Source organism: Chiloscyllium punctatum, chromosome 3 (genome assembly GCF_047496795.1).
Source record: "Chiloscyllium punctatum isolate Juve2018m chromosome 3, sChiPun1.3, whole genome shotgun sequence".
Classification (NCBI taxonomy): Eukaryota; Metazoa; Chordata; class Chondrichthyes; order Orectolobiformes; family Hemiscylliidae; genus Chiloscyllium; species Chiloscyllium punctatum.
The window spans coordinates 89,001,697-89,021,433 of NC_092741.1; the positions used below are offsets into that span (position 1 = coordinate 89,001,697).

A 19,737-nucleotide genomic window follows, 5' to 3' on the forward strand; every position below is an offset into this window, starting at 1 on the left:
TCCCATTTGGTGAACAGCCTACCTGGTGCTAGTCAAATGCTAGTTTGCAAAGGTCTCTAACTGACCAAGCAAGTGGTCAACTGACATGAGGGCAGGAGGGCCATCTTCCACCTTCCCCAGTGGTGGGAGAACGACAAGATAACATGCACACCAATGTCCCCACCTGTGTACCTCTGTTCACCACTTGGACACAGTTCCCAACTTATGAATGTCTGACTTACAAATGAGATTCCATACACAGGTGTATTAATCTTAGTGTTAAAGATCTGACATTCAAACATTTTCTCATACTTTGAATGGCTATTTTATATTATCTTGCATTGTGTTCCAATTGCATACAAATTGACTTACGAATGTATTAAAGAACAGAACTCATTCACAAATTGGGGACAGCGTGTAAATTTATAGCTTTTATTATTTCGAAAGACTTCAGATGTATGATTGCCAGTGACCATGTCACTCAATTGTTGACCTAATCTGGGGCCTGAGATACTGAATCTCAGAAGTTGCCATCATTCCTGGTGGTGCTGTTGGCTCTCTGGTTGGTCAGTGATGCATGGAAATAGGGAGGTGTGATAGTTAGATCAACCTTCAAAAGAACACCTTAGCAAAACTATAGAAGCACACCAAATTTGGTGGCTTCCAAAATGAGTTGTGCTGCAAAGTACAAGAGAACAGCAAAGGCAATCACGTGAATGGGGAAACAAGGCTGACAGTATATAAAGGATCATTCATCAATCAAAAGATTTATATATGATTTAATACTCTTTCTGACTCAACAAATGTCTTTAATACTCAATCAGATCATTTTTTAAAATTGTCCACTGTGATGCCTTTAAGCACTGATGGATAGATTACTCTAAGCTCATCCTAGTGGGTAGATCTTACTCAGCAAATATTCTATCCATAGGCTCTGGGAAAAACTGCATTAAGAAACCAATAGATTATAGGTGCTCCTACAGGCCTGACTAAGTGAAGGGTCAGCTTGAAACAGACAGGTGTTCTGGATGACCACATCCAAGGCCAGCTGGAACTACTATCGGTCACAGAGACTAGGATGAGGCAATATGATCAAAAATATAATTCTTTTAGAGCTTCTGCCCTGTTCCTGCTCAATGGGAAATTAACCTCCATAAGATTTTTAAGCATAAATTAATCCTAAAATAATGTATGTATTAATATCTATTAAAAATGGTATCTGTAACCAGCATTAGTCTTCAAAAGCTCATCAAAAATTTGATGTCATACTACCAATCATGTTGTCGAGAGTATGTTGCTGGAAAAGCACAGCAGGTCAGGCAGTATCCGAGGAGCAGGAGAACCGAAGTTTCGGCCATAAGCCCTTCATCAGGGATCATGTATTAAACATTATTCTTCATATTGCTAGTGACCATTTCACATATTCTCACTTAAATCAATCTCACTCTGTCAACAAATTGATACAATGTGAAATTATTTAATTTTACAAATAATGTTTTCTATCACCAATAGAGATTGATTGTACTATACAAAGTAATTAAGTTAAATTTCTGTTAAGTGTAAATTTGTTTAATGTTGATACATAATCACAATACCTCATGAGCTATCTGTTGTGACTTCTTTTCAGATTTTTGGAAGTCTTTACTTCCTCGTCGCTTTAATGAAGACTAGAAAGAAAAAGAAATCAGATATCACAAGTTATAAGACAATCATTAATGACTGGAAAAATATTAATTACTATTAACAAGTCAAATAATATCATCATGAAAAATCCTTTGCAATATCCTTCCCAAGTACTATACTCAGTGTTCATTTCTTATACTTTATTTAATTTTAATGTATTGCATAGATCTTAAGCAACAAATTAGCAAATGAAAAATCAGCACACAACCTGGTTAGCAGGTAATCTTTGTTTATATTCAACTCAGTTTTAATGAACTACACTGAGCGAGACCAAACATACAATTTAAAATATTTTGGCACGAAATTGTGCAATTTGCATCCCAACCTCAAATGCTACATATGCTAATGTTTCTAGATAAATGTATTATTTTAAAATAGTTTTAATTTTTATGTAGCTGCTGTGTCTTATAATAAAACTTTTTAATTTGTACAAACAAGACTTTAAAATTACTTGCACGATACAAAATTCTTAGTCACCCTTCATAAAACTTAGCCTAGCACGCACACCCATCTGTATATGTCACATCCAATATGCAAGACTTGCATTGTAAATGTATTGCAAGTATTTTCAATAACCAGTGTTTTGTAGGAATTGCTACACAGTTGTTCCATTCTTGTGCAACCCCATGTCATAAGAAAACCATATAAAAGAGGCACCACTTAAACTAATGGGGCCAGAATTGCATTATAACCAATATATGCCTTAAAGTTTGCCACCGTGTCCCCAATTCATCAACGGAATTTTTGCAAATTCACATTAATGAAATGCGTGTTATAGCTGAACGACCTGTATTTTTCAACATTAGAGACGTGTGATAGGCCACAGCTGCTAGTTTATACTTAACAGTACATTATGCATAACAGACAGCTGCCTGACAGTTTTACAAGAATCATTCAACTATCTTCAGAAATCGTTTTAGGCCAGCATCTTTTTGCCTTAGTAACAAAGAAGTTGACTTAAGTTGATTTAGGTTTCGGTCTGTACCATATTTCAGGCCCAGAATGTTTTTATTGCCAAGCTTCATGTGCCAGTGATGCAGAGCATACATGAAGAATTGCACAAAGGTTTGGAAGAGGCATAGAGTGGCTCATTCACTTATGAAAGGTCTCTGACATATCCAATTCAAAGTCACAATGTGCAGCATCTGCTGATGGAAAAATAAACTGGTTTTCTTCAGGTTTAAAGTGGTGACTGCAAAGAACTAAAAGAGAAAGTGTTTTGGTTGCTGCAGGCCTGCTGCTTTCTCTTTGATCCAACAGAGCTACTCTGTGTCACTCACAGCCCAAGCTGTTCAGCTAACCGATAACCGAACATTTTGCTGTTGGCAGGGAGAAGACCTTTGTCATTGGTTTGAGAACTAGGGACGAATGATCAACTAACTTGGAAATAACTCCTCAGCTCCAGTTCATCTTCACTTCTGCTGGAATTCACAGCTACAAAAACAGAGCTGACAATACATATTAAATTCCTTACTTCCAAACCATGTAGCCAATCTTTGTAATTTCCTAGTTTAAAACTTTTTTCTGCATTTCAGTCCGTGGTTTTAAAAAAAAGATGAAGTAAAATTTACAATAAAGATACAAACAAAAAAGGTGCAAATATAAAGAAACACATTTGATTTTTATTATTAAAGTTGAATCTTGAAGCAAATTTTTGAGTGAAACAAATAAGAAATAGAATAGGAAGTGAGCAGGGGAGAAGGGAAACTATTTGAGAGTGAGGACTTTTACACATTCTTTTGGGACTAACCCAGTAAAGGGAAGAGTGGATAAAGAGATAGAAGAGAAGAAAGTTATGTTGGACCAAAAGGAGAGAAGAATGGGGCTGAAATGTATATGCAATTGGAAGGACCTTTGATTGCCAAAGCTCCCAATGAAAATAGAGTCAGGGTTTTTTCCCATCCAATCATGCCATACTGTCCAACCATCTTATAAAAGGAAATGTACCCACAGAAATAAGATACAGCAGTGATTTATAATTATTAGGACAATGATAGAAAGGGGTGACACAATATCAAGAGGCAGAGAAAAGAAAAACTACATGAAGACATAAGTATGAGAATCAACATATTCTCTAAATTGCAAGGGCGATAATGGAACATCATTTATTAGATCTCCTAGGGTAATGCTCAAATATAACATAGGACAATGATTATAGAATTGCAAAATAGTCTCAGGATGTAGTAGCGCATTGAACTGCTGGAAGAACATAGGAACTCTTCCTTAGATTCCTTGAACATTATTAAGTCCTGGTAACATGACAGCAGGCTAGGATCTGCAACAAGAGTGATCCTAATATTTATGAGTTGCCAGGATTAAATTCTGCTGTATTGAAAATATAAGAAGCAGTTGGGGATTAAAGAGCACTAGGACTGGTCTCTAGACAGGGTTTAAAATGGACAAGAAATAACAAAATCTAGCCTTGAAAGGAGTAAACTAATGAAAACATCAACAGGACTCCATGAAATTTTGAAGAATTTGAGGTTATTGGGATATGGCAATATTGGGAAAACAAACAAGATTTCACATCATTTTGGAGAAAGTTATTCTTGGAGAATAGCAATGTAAATTGCCACGGCCTTTTTTTAGGACCAGTGAATTCTCACCCCTATTTGATACTGCACATCATTACTGTGCCAACAGAAATCAGTTCCCATGATTATGTTCTGGCATTCAACATGTAAGCATAAATGTTATGCTCATTTAAACATAAAATCATGGTTTGGGGATGTATAACATTCTGACATGCATCCTGATGTGAACCAGGAATATGTTATTGGTAGACTTGCTGACTTATGCAATCTTTAATAAATAGAAGTTTCCATTACTAAAATAATTCAATTTTGAAAATAAAGGGTAGTAATGATGCAGTTTCCAAATTTGTTCTATAAAAACAAACAGAATACTAGAGAAACTTGGCAGCATCTATGCAGAAAGAAACAGATTTAATGATTCAAGTTTGATATGACTCTTCTTCAGAATGCTAAAAAATTCAATATTATTACTAATTTTTGACAAAAACTTGTTCAACCTCAAAAATGAGTTAGGAGTTTTTTTTCATATGTATGGTCAAAACTGATAATGAATTAAAAATGAATTAAAAATCTATCACCTATTTCTATTTACTTCTCTAATCACCAAATACAAAATAAAACTTTACACCTCCACAGGTGTTTCTGTTCACATGTATTGCTTTACTTTACCTGTGACTTCAGAAAATCACAATAGTCATCCACAATGTACATCAGAGACAAAAGGTGAAAGCACTGATTATTAAAGCACATCAGAGATGGAGAATTCATGTTTTTGGAAAAAGACAAGGAAACTCAGATCGCCATAGGGTAAAGAAAACTCCTACAGATATATAACCTTGTACTCTAAACAAAAGTTCTGTGCTAGCTTGGAATGCACATGATTGAAAAACACAATGGGATAAAAAATTTTAGCGAAGCTCAGCCCTTAGAAAATGACTGTCATCTTCATGTAAAAATGAAACATTAAAAGATAAAAAGGAAAATATACTTTTCATTTTGTTATTGTAACTCTTAATTTAAAAAAAACTGTGTTTGAAGCTTTCATGTGAAATCTGGGAACTACAATTAATGAGAAACGACTAAAAAGTCTTCCAAGGCAGAATCTGTTCCTGGTACCACCTAGTGATCACAACAGGGAACTACAGAGTCATAGACTATCACACTAATAGGAAATGCTGAAAATACTAAGCAGGTCTGAAAGCGGCTGTGAAGATAATCTGATGAACGATCATAGATCTTACACCTAAAGTATGTCGCACCCTCCACAAATGCTGCCTGATCTGCTGAAACCAACATTTTCTAACTGTATTTCAGATTTCCAGTATTTGCAATATTTTGCTTTTGAATAGAAAAATCCTAATATGACAAGGCAAAATTGATATTGAAATACTCATGCAATGCCATATTGAAGTAGGAAACCTCATTAAGAAAAAATTGTATATATGTTTCTTGTCCTTATTCCAAATTGAGCCTAACTTGATGCACAGTTTTGTCTTGGAGTCAAATGTTTATGGGTTCTAAATTTCACTCCAAGATGTGATCACAGAAATCAAGTTTGACATTCTTGTGTATAACTGTAACAGTGTTAGAGATGGTGTGTTTTGGCTAAAATGCTTTTCCAAAATCTCATTTGCCCTCTTAGGTGGACATAAGACAATTGATGACACTATTTCAAAAAAATTTTACGGGTCTTAACTCTGATGTCTTGGCCAGTATTTATCCAACAAACAACATCACAAAAAAATGAAAATCTGGTCCTTACCTTAATGCTGTTCATGGAAGTGTGCTGTACACAAATTAGCTGTAACATTTTCTACATGATAATTTCTCCATTTCATTAGTATTTAATTTGCTGTCATCCCCTTGTGATGTTCATTAGACAAGACATTATAAAAATGCAAGTTTTTCTATGTATACAATGATCTTGTTTCCAATTCAGTCAGAATAAACCTTATTTTTACATGATGACAAATTTTATACATCAGCTAGTACCATACACTTCATAAGCACATTTTAAATTAATACAATTCGTAACTCAATTACAAAACTGAAGTGAATATTCACGCAAGTTGAAAGTAAAAATTTAAGTTCGTGAATTTGTGTTGTCTTGTTATGCCAGCAGTAAAAACCTAGATAACATTTCAAAGATATTTATTTGAATCCACACACCAGTTGTTGGATGAATTTAGCTATCCTTAAATGTTGGACTATATTGATTCTCAAGTAGACAGCAATTATCTCATCAGGTAGCTTGTCTAATCATTTAGCTAAGTCACATGATTTTTTGGAATTGCTATTTAGACCCACTGCTAAAAAAAAAATTCAGACCCTTAAAAGCACTCTTTATAGAACTAAAAACCAAAAATCCACTAATCTCTAGAACTCAAGTTCCCAAATAATACTAGTGATAATAATATAACTTACACATTGTGATAAAGGTTTATAATATAAAATGTGGACTCTCTTACACTTACTCTGAAATATCAGCCAGAATTCTGTGCTCAAGTCTTGGAGTGAAGCTTGAACCCAAATGTTTCTTACTTAGTAAAGTAAGAGTATCAATCATATTAGCACTTGCTTATAATAATCACTTTGACTCAAGATGTTCAACAAGTGATTGGTAAACTTGATCTTGATCCTTTTGCTTATTTATCTAAAACTAATTGTAATATTAATTGTTTTAGATTCACTGTGAGCTAAATCGTTAGAAAGTAGCCTGCCTCAGGAAAACTGGCTGCAGTCTAAAGCTTAAAATCTGATAATTTAGTAAAAATAAAAAGAAATCTAGTAAATAAAACCAAACTTATGAAGAAACTTGAAAACCACTAAGTTCTGGATCACGATTTTTCTGCAATTTTTGTTTATTCATTCATGCAGTGTGGATGCTGCTGGCTGGGCCTGCATTTATTGTCCATCCCTAGTTACACTGGAGAAGGTGGTGGGGTCTGCTTTTTTGAACCACTGCAGACCATTTGGTGCAATGAGACCAATAATGCTGTTAGGGATGGAGTTCCAGGAGGTTGATCCAACAACAATGAAGGAACACCAATATATTTCCAAGTCAGGAGGGTGAATGGCTTGGAGGGGAACTTGCAGGTGAATTTATCTGCTGTCTTTTGTCCTTCAAGATGGTAGTGGCTGAGAGTTAGGAAGGTGCTGTCCAAGGATCTTTCATGAATTCTGCAGTGCATTTTGTAGATGGTACACACTGCTGCTACTGAAACTTTACTAGAGAAAGGAGTGAATGTTTGTGAATGTGGTGCCCATCAAGAGGACTACTTTATCCTGGATGGTGTCAGCTTCTTGACTATTGCTGTGCTCTCTGTAAAGATCTAAGGAAACATACGCAGCATTTGGAAATTTGCCATTTTAAAGCAATGGAGATGAAAAAGAAATAGATTCTTATGTTACCTATTTGCTGGGGGAATTATTCCCATTTTAATGCTGTACATGCTTAAATATGACAAGAGTATTCTTTTAAAAAAATAATTAGTCAATGTTATTTTAGAATAAACACTCAGAACTAGATTTTTGCTATGTTAAAGAATGGCTTCATTGCAGCAAAAATGCCGAAAGAAGGTGGGAAACCCAAGAAATCGCAACCAAACCTAACATCTTTCATTTTCACAGAAATAGGATGGGAGGAACAATATAGTTAGCATACACACAATTCCTGGTGGCAACTGATCATTTAAATGACCAGCTCCCTCAATCTAACTCAGATGTTAGAGATTCCTGCTCTCTTTAAACCTGGAGTGTGCAGATTGTGTCAGTTTTTATTGTGTAGAAAGAAATTGAGGTCAGAGAATTCAAGGAGATAAATACTAATGTTTTGAAAACAGTTCACATGGCAGAAGAGGAAGTGCTGGAAACCGTAAAGGTGGATAAATCTCCGGGACCTGATTAAGTGTATCCCAGGATGTTGTAAGGAGTTAGGGAAGAAATTGCATGGCCCCAAGCAGAAGTATTTGCATGATCTATAACCACGGGTGAGGTGCCAGAGGACTGGAAGGTGGCCAGTGTTGTGCCTTTATTTAAGAGAAACTGTAAGGAGAAGCTTGGAAACTATAGACCTGTGAGCCTGACATCGCTGGTGGGTAAGTTTTTGGAGATGAATCTAAAAGATAGGATTTTGAGAGATAAGATCTGATTAAGGATAGTCAGCACAGCTTTGTGCAAGAAAAATAGTGTGTCTCAAACTTGTTTGAGGTTTTTGAGAAAGTAACCAAAAAGATGGATGAGGGCAGAATGGCAAACATTGTTTATATGGACTTGAGTAAAGCCTTGAGTAGACAAGGTCCCCTTTGGTAGATTAATTAGTAAAGTTAAGTCACCTGGGATTCAGGGTAAACTTACCAATTGGTTACAAAATTGGTTTTATGGTAGGAGAAAGAGGATGTTGGTGATGGGTTGTTTTCAGACTGGTGGCCTGTGACCTCCAGTCTGAAAAACAACCCACCACCACTACCCCACAGGGATCAGTATGGCATCTACTTTTGTTGTCATTTACATAAATAATTTGGATAAGAATATAGGAGACATGGTTAACAATTGTGTGTATGACACTAAAATTGGTAGTATAATGGATAGTAAAAGAGGTTATCTAAGATTGCAAGAAGATCTTGATCAATTGTGGCAATGGGCAAAGGGAGTGGCAGATTAAGTCTAATTTGCATAAATGTGAGATATTGTATTTTGGTAAAACAAATTAAGGAGGACTTGTACAACTAATGGTAGGGCCCTGGATGGTGTTGTAGAACAGAGAGACCTCGGGTGCATAATTCTTTTACATTTGTATCACAGGTAGACAGGGTGAACATGTTTAACATGCTTTCCTTCATTGTACAGACCTCAGTAAAGGAGTTGGGACACTATGTTCAGGTTGTACAGGATGCTGGTAAGAGCTCTTTTGAAGTACTATGTGCAGTTCTGGTTGCCCTGCTAGAGCAAGGATATTAGCAAAGAGGGTTCAGAACAGATTTACCAACATATTGCCAGGAATGGAAGGTCTGAGTTATATAAATACACTGGATAGGCTGGGATCTTTTTTTCACTGCAGCACAGGGGATTAAAGGGTGACCATTATAAAATCATACGAGGCAAGGTTTTTTTTCCATAGGGTGAGGGAGTTCAATACTAGGGGGCATATTTTTTAAGGTAAGGAGAGGAACATTTAAGGAGAACAGGAAGGGCAATTTATTTGATACAGACAGTGTTTTGTGTGTGGAATGAACGACCAGAGGAAGTGGTGGATGCAGGTACAGTTACAACATTTAAAAGACATTTGGATAAGTATATGAATAGGAAAATTTGGAGGAAAATGAGCCACAGGTAAGTCTGGGAACATGGGTGGCATGGGCTAGTTGGAACAAACGGTCTGTTTCCATGCTGTATGACTCCATGACTCAGATGGTAAGGGAAAAGGAAATCTCATTGAAGATGGCAAGATAGTTTACCACAGGGTAGAAAGGAAACCCATGAAGGGGGAAAGAGAAGTGAAAAAGCTCAGGCGTTTTCACAGTAATGAAGTAGGCCTCATGAAGTCACCATATTGGTGGCTTAGAAAAAGCAATGGGAAGATGGATGTGGGAAAACAAGATCGGACAGTGTGATTTGTTGAAGTGGTAAAGGAAAGCACAGTGGAAACTAAAAAGCTGCAAAAGAAGGTAAACCCGATTTGGGTGTGTACATAATAGAAAACTTCCTTTGGAGGCAGCATGGATCTTGCAGTTGGTCCTGGGATCGCAGGCTTCATAGAATCATAGAATCCTTACAGTATGGAAACAGGTCCGTTGGCCCAACAAGTCCACACCGACCCTCCGAAGACTAAACCACCCAGACCCATTCCCCTACCCTATATTTACCCCTGACTCATGCACCTAACCTACAAAACCCTGAACACTATGGGTAATTTAGCATAGCCAATTCACCTAACTGCACATCTTTGGACTGTGGGCAGAAACCAGAACATCCAGAGGAGACCCATGCAGATATGGGGAGAATGCGCAAACTCCACACATGCAGTCGTCTGAGGCTAGAATTGAACCAGAGTCCCTGGTGCTGTGAGGCAGCAGTGCTAACCATTGAGCCACCGTGCTACCTCCAATTGTTTTTTCCCTTAAACAATTCAGATTAGATTCCCTACAGTGTGGAAACAGGCCCATTGGCCCAACCAGTCCACACCGACCCTCTGAAGAGTAACCCACCCAGACCCATTTCCCGCTGACTAATGCACCTACACTATGGGCAATTTAGCATGGCCAATTCACCTGACCTGCACATCTTTGGACTGTGGGAGGAAACCAGAGCACCCGGAGGAAACCCACGCAGACACGGGGAGAATGTGCAAACTCCACACATACAGTCGCCTGAGGCTGGAATCGATCCTGGGAGCCTGGTGCTGTGAGTCAGCAGTGCTAACCACTGAGCCACTACTGAAGGGGCCTTAATTAAAGATTTATTAAGTATTTTTTACTTATTGTATTTCATTAATAAAACTTTTATTCATTGTTTCATTAACGTTAAAATAAAAACAAAAAGCCAACAAAAAAAATTGTGATTTCTTTTCCAAATTGACTTTTTCTTAAAAACAAGCCTTTCAGAGTCTACAGTGAATGACAGAGATTGTTTTTATTCTGAATTCAGAAATTTAAAAAGGCTGTGTGTTTTAAAGGGAAGTTTTTTTTTACATTTTGTTTTAAAAATCAAACTTTCATAATTTTTTTTAAGTAGGGTGTTGTGTTTTCGTTTCAGGGAATCCTATAAATGGGCAGCTCTGGAGAAGATTATTTTTCTTTGAGCAATTTATTGAAGAGGAATCATTTTTATTCAATTAATTAGATAAGTGGCTGATTTTATTTAAGTTTTTAGTGAGTTCTTTTGTTTTTTTTCCTGTTTTAACATTATTTTCCGTAGGTAATGTAAGCTTTTATATATTTTTAATATATTTCATATATCAGGTATTATTAAAAGTTCTTTTTTAGGCTTAATGTTGTTAAAGGGCATGTACAGAGTGAGATGGCTAATAAATTTAGAAAAGTGATTACACAGCAGGATCATTCAGATAAATGGGTAACTGTCAGGAAAGGTAAGAATATAATTCAAAGGTCTCCGGTGGCTATTTGTCAATCAAATAGATATTCAGTTTTTGGAACTGTTAAAAGGGATAGTCTCTCCAAGGCAAATGGAAGTCAGCGATTGGACACTTGAAATGATTCTTATGTTAAGTAACATTTGCCAAAATTTAATAGATTTATTGTTATTGGGGACTTTCCTATCAAAGACACAAACAGGAGATTCTGCAGCAGTGAGTGTAGATTTAGGATGGTTTGTTGCTTTCCTGGTGATAGGATTGAAGGACATCACTAAACATTACAAGCATATTGTTAAAGCTGAGATTGAGAAGCCAGAAATTATTGTACACATTGATAGGAATAACATTTTTAGGGAAAAAGATTAAAGCAGGACTTAGTGAATTTAAAGGTTAGGTAGAAGACTAAAAATAGAACCTTAAAATTAGTCATTTCTGATTTACTGCCTATGCCAAACTCAAACGAGGGAAGGAACAAAAGGATAAAGGAGATAAATCAAAGACAAAGGAGCTGGTTTATTGTTCAGGGATTCAGGTTTTTGGACAATTGGAATGTCTTTTGGGATAGAAAAAAACCTGTTCAAAAAGGGTGGGTCATCCTGAACTGGAAAGGGACCAATATTTTAGCATTTTAGCAGTCAGATTGGTTGTTCCATTAACAGAGATTTTACATGGGGGGGGGGATGGAGAAATTCTAAGTAGCAGTGTAAATAGAAGGATTGATGGGGAAGCTTCTGAATGTGAAGAGAGTATGTCAATTAGATAAGAAAGTCAAAAGAGTGTCAGAGTACGCAGTAACTCTTAATTGCATTTATTTCAATGCAAGGGGTCTTACAGGTAAGGCTGATGAACTCAGGGCATGTTTAAGAACATGGCATTGGAATGTCATAGCTATTACAGAAACTTGGCAGAGAGTTGGACAAGACTGATAGCTCAATGTCCTGTGTTTTAGAAGCTATAGGAAGGATAGGAAAGGAGGCAAGGGGACAGTGTTTTTGATTAAGAAATACATCTCTGCTGTAATTAAAGAAGATATTTCTGATAAATTGTCCAGTGAAAATATATGGGTAGAGAAAGGAAAGATCACTTTGATGGGATTGCACTACAGCCCCCAGCCCCGGTAGTAAGAGGGAAATTGAGAAACAAATATGTAAGGAGATCTTAGACATATGTAAGCATAATAAGGTTGTAATAACATGGGGGGTTTAACTTTCTAAATGTTGATTAAGGCTACCATACTGTTAAAGATTTCGATGGTAAAGAATTTGTCAAACATTCAGAGTCACAGAAACGTACAGCATGGAAACAGACCCTTCAGTCCAACTTGTCCATGCTGACCAGATATCCTAACCTAATCTAGTCCCATTTGCCAGCACTTGGCCCATATCCCTCTAAACCCTACTTATTCATATAACCATCCAGATTTAAATGTTGTAATTGTATCATTGTAATTGAATACATTTGGATGCTCCTACTAGAGAAAGAACAAAACTAGACCTTTTTTTCAGCACAAGGCAGGGCAGATGATTGAAGTAAAAGTGGAAGAACACTTTGGGTTGAGCAATCATAACTCTATTAGTTTCAAAAAGGTTATGGAAAAGGATAAGCCTTCCATAAAAGTTAAAGTTTTCAATTGAAGTAAGGCAAATTTTAATGGTATGATTCAAGAAATTTCAAAAGTTGATTAGACTGTTCACAGGCAAAAGATGTCTGACAAGTGGCAGGCATTCAAGAGTCTGATGGCGAGAGATCAGAGGCATTATGTTCCTGTTAGAGTGATGGGCAACGTTGGTAAGATTAAGGAACAATGGATGAATAAAGACATTGATGTTCCAGTCATGAATAAAAGAGAATCTTAGATGTAGACAACTTGGTTCAATTAAATCTCTTAATCAATATAAAGAAATCAGGAAGGCAAAGAGGGAACATGAGATAGCAATGGCAGATAAGATTAATGATAATCAAAAGAGATTTTATAAATACATGAAGAGCAAGAGGGTAACTAGAGAGAGCTGAGCCTTTTGAAGTTCAAGGAGGTTGTCTTTGTGTTGAACCCCAGGAGATGGGAGAGACATTAAATGAATATTTCATGTCAGTTTTACTGTGCAAAAAGAAATTATGTCTAAAGAAATAAACTTTGAAGTTTTAAAAACAGTTCACATTTCAGAAAAGGAAGTTTGGAGGTCTTAGAGAATATAAAAGGTGGATAAATCTCTGGGATCTGATCTAATATATCCCAGAATGTTGTGGGAAGTAAGGGAGGAAATTGCAAGACTCCTTGCAGAAATATTTGCATAATTTACAACTACGAGTGAGATGTATGATGACTGGAGGGTGGCTAATGTTGTACCTTTGCTTAAGAAAGGTTGTAAGGAGAAACCAGGGAACTATAGATATGTGAGTCTGACTTTGGTTGTGGGTAAATTGCTGGAAGTGATTATAAAAGATAGGATTTATGGACATTTAGAGAGGAAAAAACTAATTAAGGATAGTCAGCATGATTTTGTGTGAGGAAAGTCATGTCACACAAACTTGATACAGTTTTTTGAGAAGTTATCAAAAAATTGATGATGGCAGAGCATTAGATGTTGTTTATTTGAATTTTAGTAAAGCCTTTGACAAGATTCCAACTGGTGGACTAATTAGTAAAGTTAGGTCACATGGGATTCAGGGTGAGCTTGCCAATTCGATACATAATTAAGCAGGAGTCAGAGTGACTGTGGAGGGTTGCTTTTCAGACTGGAGGCTTGTCACCCAGCGGTGTTCCACAGGGATCAGCCTTCTTTTGTTTGTCATTTGTATAAATGATTTGAATGAAAATATAAAAGGAATGGTTGTAAGTTTGTGGATGTCACCCAAATTGGTGACATAATGGACAGTGAAGGAAGTTTTGTAAGATTACAAACTGATCTTGATCAAATGGGTCAATGAACTGAAAAATGGCAGATAGAGTTCAATCTGGATAAATGCAAAGTAATGCATTTTAATACAAAAAATAAGGGTCGGTAGAGCCTAGGGCATTGTTGTAGAACAGACAGATTTAGGGGTGCAGGTACATAATTCTTCGAAATTTGCAGTACATATAGACAGGGTGGTTAAAAAGGCACTTGGTACGCTTGCCTTCATTGCTCAGTCCTTTGAGTATAGGAGCTGGGAAGTCATTTTTGAGGCTGCACAGAACATTGGTGATTCCTCTTCTGGAATACTGTGTCTAATTCTGGTCACCCAGTTAAAGGAAAGAGATTATGAAGTTGGAGAGGAGTCAAAAGAGATTTACTAGGATGTTACCAGGCACGGAAGATTTGAGCTAAAAAGAAAATATGCTGAGACTTTTTTCACTGGATTGTAGGAGATTGAGCGATGACCTGACAGAAGTTTATAAAATAATGAGGGTTACAGATAGAGTCAATGGTTGTTGTTTTTTACCCTAAAATAGGGGAGTTCAAGACTAGAAGGCACATTTTTAAGGTGAGAGGACAGAGATTTGAAAAAGACATGAGAGGCTTTTTTTTCACACAGAAGATGGTTCACATGTGGAATGAACTTCCTGAGATGAGAAAGGATGATGGTACAATTACAACGTTTAAAGAACATTTGGATGGCCACATGAATATGAAAGGTTTGGAGGGATATGGGCCAAGAGCAGGCAGGTGGGACTAGTTTTGTTTCGGATTATGGTCAGCTTGGATTTATTGGACTCAAGGGTCTGTTTCCATGCTGCATGATTATGACCGTATATCTTTGAGGAATTTACTTGCGTCGGTAAGATTTACCCATGTGTACCAGGAGGAGTCGTTAAAAAAATTACAAATTTTAAGAGATACAGGAGCAAATCAATTTTTGAATGTCAATGAGCAGATATGTAATTCAAAAGGAATATTGCCCGAAACAAGTGGTAATACATAGAATTCATGATGAGAAGAGCAGTGTTCCAAGAAGTAAAGTGAGGTTGGAGAGTCCGGTAAAAAAGTGGTAGGAGTAATAGGGAATTTCTCGGTACCCCAGAAATATGATTTATCATTTGTAATGATATAGCTGGATCATAGCTGGTAGTAATGACTGCTGTGGCTGAAAAGGCTATGGAAAATTAGACAACTAAGTGTTACAAGTAGTATATCCTGGGACTTTATCTTTCTTTGCAGTAACAAGGTCATAACACAGTTTGAAATAGGAGGAGAAATCAAAATAAGGAAGTTGAAGTACAATTGTAAGAGACTATATTTGATCAAATGATTGAGAAAACACAATAACAGGTGGAGGACAAAGTAGATATTTTTAGTTCAAAGAAAGTAACTGAATAACAACAAGATGATGATAAACTAAAGCAGTTGTATCAAAAGGAATAGACAGAAGACGAATCTGTGTAATCCGGAATGTTACTTTCTTAATAATGAAGTCTTGATGAGGAAATGGAGACCATCACATATTCAGGCGGATGAGAAATGGGCAGAAGCTCATCAAGTTGTATTATCAGTGGGTTATAGGAAGGGGTAGCACATGAATTACCAGTGTTGAAAAAATAAGGGAGTTAAAAGCTAGCACTGTCAGCACCAAGTGTTCTCAATAAAACACAATGAAACATGTGCTCCAGCTATTGGAGTAGCTGGTTTCCTGGAAACGACAAAAAACAGATTTGAATTAGGCCAATAAATTTAAATTATTCCCAAAAAAAATACCAATTTCAAACCAAGTTTGAATTGAGTACATTGACAATCTTAAAACTAATGACACAATCCGATGTTCTGGGGTATAAGACCGGGGAATAATTAAACAGATGGGAGAACTGACAAGCCACAGCCAGTAAAAGACTGCTTGAAAAATAGCTCTCTTGAAAAGTACCTTTTTGATCAGTAACCTGTGATGCAGAATCCCTGAGAAGAAGAAAAGACAAAACAGAAGAACCGAAAGTTGCCGAGTTTTGAGATAAGGAGTGTTGTTTGGTAAATCGTAATCGGGAGTTTTATTGGACTAGTATTATAGAAGGGAAGCCAAAAGATAACTTGGAGTAAGGACTTGGACATAGTTGTTAGTTAATTATTCTCTGTTATACTTGAAGAAATAAAGTTATTATTTTTTACTTTAAATAGTTCTTGGTCACTCAAAATTTTACAGATTACTGCATGGGATAAATCTTTTCTGTGTTGCTGGTTTTAAATTAAGCAGGAGAGTGTACCCCGTGTCGTAACACCAGTAGGTGGTCATTTGGGAGTAAGGAAAATGCAAGCCAAAATACAAAACTAATGTTATTGGCCAAAACTACATAAGGATGTGATTGAATAGGTCTTACCTGTCAGGTAATTGGAAAATGTCAGGCAATGATAAAACCAGCACCCTTAATGCCCATTCCCACACCTGAGGAACCTTTTACAACAGTCTTAATTGATTGCATAGGACCCCTACCTAAAACAAAAACTGGGCATCAGTATTTGTTGACCATAATTGATACGTCTAATAGATTTCCAGAGACCATTCCATTTTGCCGTATCACAGCTAAAAGGATTGTTGAAGAGTTACGCATTTTTTATCCCCCTAGATACAGATTACCCACAAACATAGAATCAGATGAAGGGTCAAATTTCACATCAAACTTTTTCGAGGAAGTTATGGATAACTTAGGAGTAAAACAATTAAAATTCACTGCATACCATCCAGAATCTCACAAAACATTAGATCAGTGACATCAAACTTGAAAGACAATGTTGAGGGTTTATAGTCAAGAATATCCAGAGAATTTAGATAAAAGAATTCTATTTGTATTTTTTTGCTGTTAGGTATGCACCTAATGAATCAACTAAATTCAGCCCATCTAAATTAGTTTTGGGGCATGAGGTGAGAGGACCACTGAAGTTAATTTGGTGAGTCAAGTTCAGAGACCACACATTTGGACTATTTGTCAAATTTTAAGAGAAGATTAAATAGAACAGGTGAGTTGGCTGGACAATATTTAAAAAGTAGCATGGTATGTGATGAAACAAGTAGTAGACAAGAAATCAAAAATTTGTAGTTTTGATAAAGAGATAAAATGTTAGTGTTTCTACCAGTGGTAAATGAACCTTTACACCTTTAGTGGGGTTTATCAAATTGAAAGGAAATTGAGTGAGATTAATTATTTGATTAGAAAATGCCAGATAGAAATCTCACAGAGTGTGTCATGTGAATATGTTCAGCAGGTATGTTGACAGTGAAGAAAAGTAAAAGGAGAATGTGTTACTGGTTACAACAGGGTGAAAAAGCAAGTTCAAATGATTTTGTATCGGACATTCCTCAAATTAGATTGGGCAATTCTCCAAAACTGGGACAAATTATTGAGTTACCTTCCAGAGGAAAATCAAAATGACCTGAAAGAATTATTACAATCACATGGGGAGATGTGTGGGAATAAGTTGTGTAGTACTAATCTAATTATGCATGATGTAGATATAGGAAATATTGTTTCAAATAAGCAATATCCTTATGGCTTAGCCATCTAAAGTTGGCACAAGCTCTAAGCGAGATTGAATGCACGCTCAAAGGCAACATAATCAAAGTGAGTTTCAGAGAATGGAGTGCAATTAATGATTATGTGTGGATTATCGGTCAATGCAGTTACAAAATCTGACTCCTACCTTATTCCATACTTGGAAGGCATATTGAGGAGGGACAAGCAACTTACATTTAAAGTTGCACTTAGCCAGAGGATATTGGTTTATTTTTATCCAAAGCAGTGAAGGAAATTTCAGTTTTTGTGACACTGAACGGACCGCACAAGTTTAGAGTCATGCCATTTGGTATGAAAACTGTGTCAGCCACATCTTAAAGATTAATTAATAAGGTTATTTTGAGATTACCCAATTGTGAGGTGTACATAAACAATCTGGTTATTTTTAGTCACACATGGAAGAAATATTTGGAGCATCTGTTGGAATTGTTTGATAGACTTCGGGAAGTGGGATTGCTGATAAACCTGGATAAGAGTGAGTTCGCAAAAACTCACGTTCAGTACATGAATCATGTCATTGAACATGGTCAAATTGCCCCATAGTATGTGAAAACAGAGATTATTAGGAGTTTTTCCGTATCATTGACGAAGAGGGAATTACTACTATTCCTGGCACAGTGTGGTTATTACTGGAAGTTTGTTCCGAAGTTTGACACCATGGTTGCTCCACTGACTAATTTGTTGAAGAAGCGCAGAAAGTTTCACTGGATGGACGAATATCAGGAGGCATTTGACAGCCTTAAAACCACTGCAACAATGCTAGCCACACCTAATTACACAAAGCCATTCAAAGTGACTATCGATGCATGTGAAGTAGGTGTCAGTAATATACTCTGGCAAGACGATAAGAAGATAGAAGGACTGATTGGGCATTTTTCCAGAAAGTTGAGTAATCATCAACAGAAATATTACATAATTTGGAAGACGACCTTGAGTTTGGTGTTAACATTACAATATTTCAACATTTATATTGATAGTAACATGTCTGAGAAAACTGTATATACTGATCATAACCACCTAAAGTGTTTGGAAAAAAAAAGATAAAAATTCCAGACCATTTAGATGGAGCTTATTATTGCAGCCATTCAATTTGAAAATTATACATTTGGCAGGACATGTTGCCAACACATTGGCATGACTTTGATGAAGGAAGATGGATGCATTTGGTGATGGGAAGAAAACAGACTGAAACGGACAGTATCGGTGAACGCTTGCATGCTTAAGAATCAATGTAATGTATTGTAGTCTACTAACAGCATTAGGCGAAAGGTTTTTAAAAATGAAGTCATCTTTATATATTGACGGTTTCAAAAAGGTGGGGGAGGGGAAAGTGTGATGATATCATGGCTTTAAGAAGTGTATTTCATTTTTTTTTAAATAGAGAGAGATTGAGACAGAGCTATAAAGCAGTCTGCTTCAAGCCAATAAAGTAAACAGCTTGTGACGCTTTGGGTTTTTTTTTAAACAAGTTAGAATGATAGGAGCAGCCTGAATGGTTGGGGCCAAGCTTCCACAGAACCAGGATTTTAATCTTAACTTTCAGTAGCTGGTGTGGTTGTGAAAGTTACGACATCTCTCTCCATCTTCCCAACAGCAAAACACTTGGATTCTCTTACTGGTGCTAGAAATGTATGTGTGACAATCTATGCTCCTTTTGCCTTTGCCAATGATGTGCTTATGGGACATGACTATATTGAAACAGTTAATGAGTCATTTGCTATTTTGTTCAGTAGTTCAATAGAGTTATAGTTAAGCCAATTCTTTTTTCGTTTTGTCTGTATTTTAACTATAGAGTCATAGAGATGTACAGCATGGAAACAGACCATGGAAACTCATCCATGCCAACCAGATATCCAAAATAAATCTAGTCCCATTTGCCAGCATGAAGCCCATATCCCTCCAAACCCTTCCTATTCATGTACCCATCCAGATGCCTTTTAAATGCTGTAATTTGTACCAGCCTCCTCCACCTC

The 19,737-nt window shown here is 36.5% G+C and overlaps 1 protein-coding gene across 8 annotated transcripts in view; it reads right to left on the reverse strand.

Moving 5' to 3' along the window:
- LOC140462502 (microtubule cross-linking factor 3) overlaps positions 1-19,737 on the reverse strand; it is an 80,116-nt gene that overhangs the window by 38,443 nt on the left and 21,936 nt on the right. For all 8 annotated transcript variants that reach the window (XR_011954535.1, XR_011954536.1, XM_072556014.1 and 5 more), the window contains exon 5: positions 1,575-1,646. Coding sequence is in view for 6 of the 8 variants with exons in the window: in XM_072556014.1 (XP_072412115.1) it covers positions 1,575-1,646 (72 nt within the window). In the remaining 2 variants the exon portion in view is untranslated. The remainder of the gene's footprint in view (positions 1-1,574; positions 1,647-19,737) is intronic.